The sequence below is a fragment of the Phytophthora infestans genome, genomic scaffold (assembly GCF_000142945.1).
Source record: "Phytophthora infestans T30-4 supercont1.15 genomic scaffold, whole genome shotgun sequence".
Taxonomy (NCBI): Eukaryota; Oomycota; class Peronosporomycetes; order Peronosporales; family Peronosporaceae; genus Phytophthora; species Phytophthora infestans.
Window position 1 is genome coordinate 1,034,621 of NW_003303744.1, and position 1,456 is coordinate 1,036,076.

Sequence of the window (1,456 nt, forward strand, 5' to 3'; positions counted from 1 at the left end):
CATTAGCCTTCGCCGCCTTTCGCTAAGATGCTCCAGCTACGCAAGCAAGTTGTGCGCCGCGCGCTGCAGACGCGTGCCATCGAGTGGACCGCCATCTCGCAGAAGCTGACTGACCCGCGTGCCCGCGCTGCCCTGGACAGCCTCCGTGACGTGCACGGTCAGGTCGCCGCCGAGGCCCGTAACTACGTGAAGGAGCCTGAGGCGATCGACTTCGATTACTACCGCTCGGTCATCAAGAACAAGGAGCTGGTGGACGCCATGGAGGCTAACTACAAGAGCATCTCCTTCCCGACCATCACTCCCGAGGAGCTGGACGCCTCTGCCAAGTCGGCTGACCTTCCGGAGGAGCTGCGTTTGAACGAGCAGGAGACGGTCGACAAGCTCGTACGTTGGGCTACAAAAAATGGTATTGCAATTATAGCTGATACTGACTATTTAATTATGTTATATATGGGCTGAGTACAGTTCGCCCAGCTGAACGAGAAGGTGACGGACTCGAAGGCCCGCATTGAGGAGCTCAAGGAGCTCATCGGTTTGATGGAGGAGACCCGCACGACGCTGGCCACGACTATGGATGAGGTGACGGCCATGTACCCGGAGGTGGAGGAGGAGATCGACGACGAAATCGCCAACCTCGACTGGGAGAAGGACACGCAGTAAGATGCTGTCATCTAAAGACAGAAAAAAATCTTGGACGCTGCAGCTTTCTACAAGAATACAGATGCAAAGTGGACGAGGGAGGCTTGATCAAGCAGGCGAGCAAGTGAGCACGTACAGCACAAATCGATCTCTCCTCGTGGCTGGTGTATCCTCTTTAATTGCCAACTCTTCCAAACACGCAAATTGAAGTGGGTTTGCATGTGCCTCGCTCGCCGACTCATCCGTTTTTCACGTTAATTCAGTGGTGTCTGCAACTCGTAACAGGATGATACAACTATTTCAAAGCACAGCCCCCAACACCTTGATTCCAATTATTGCTGGTGTTTTAGGCCATTCTTTTAGTTACTCGCGCGTGCGGTAGGCTTCCGGTACGCGGAATAGCTCCTTGGGGTTCTTGGCTATCTCAGTGTCCACACAAGCGTTGTAGGCTAGCAGCGCGTCTTTGCACTTCTCGAGCGCCACATTGCCCACCTCGGTGTTGGACTCGCCCTTGGGCTGCTTGCCGTGCTCGTAGAAACACCCGAAGAACTTGGTCGCCACCTTCTCACAGGGCTTAGGCACTCGCGGGAAGTTGTCGCTCACGCGCAGCTCAGTCGTATCCGCCATTATCGTCTACAGGTCAGCGCGTATTGAGGTCTTGGAAATTGTAGGGTGGAGATTTGAGTTTGAGTAATCGGCGATGATACAAATTTTAAGTACAGTGAAAACGCTGATGAGTACATCGGCAAGAGCGAGATGAAGTGAAGTGAAGTACGAATTGCAAGTCTGGTTTGGGTCAAGGTCAAACAAAAATCTC

At 53.2% G+C, this 1,456-nt stretch overlaps 1 protein-coding gene across 1 annotated transcript; it reads left to right on the top strand.

The window, feature by feature from the left end:
- Positions 1 to 27: 27 nt before the first annotated feature.
- Positions 28 to 947, top strand: PITG_09547 (uncharacterized protein; the record flags this gene model as incomplete). The annotated part of the gene is made up of 2 exons (XM_002903134.1): positions 28 to 384; positions 466 to 947. 2 exons carry the CDS (start codon positions 28 to 30, stop codon positions 658 to 660), a joined length of 552 nt encoding a protein of 183 aa, XP_002903180.1.
- Positions 948 to 1,456: the final 509 nt, after the last annotated feature.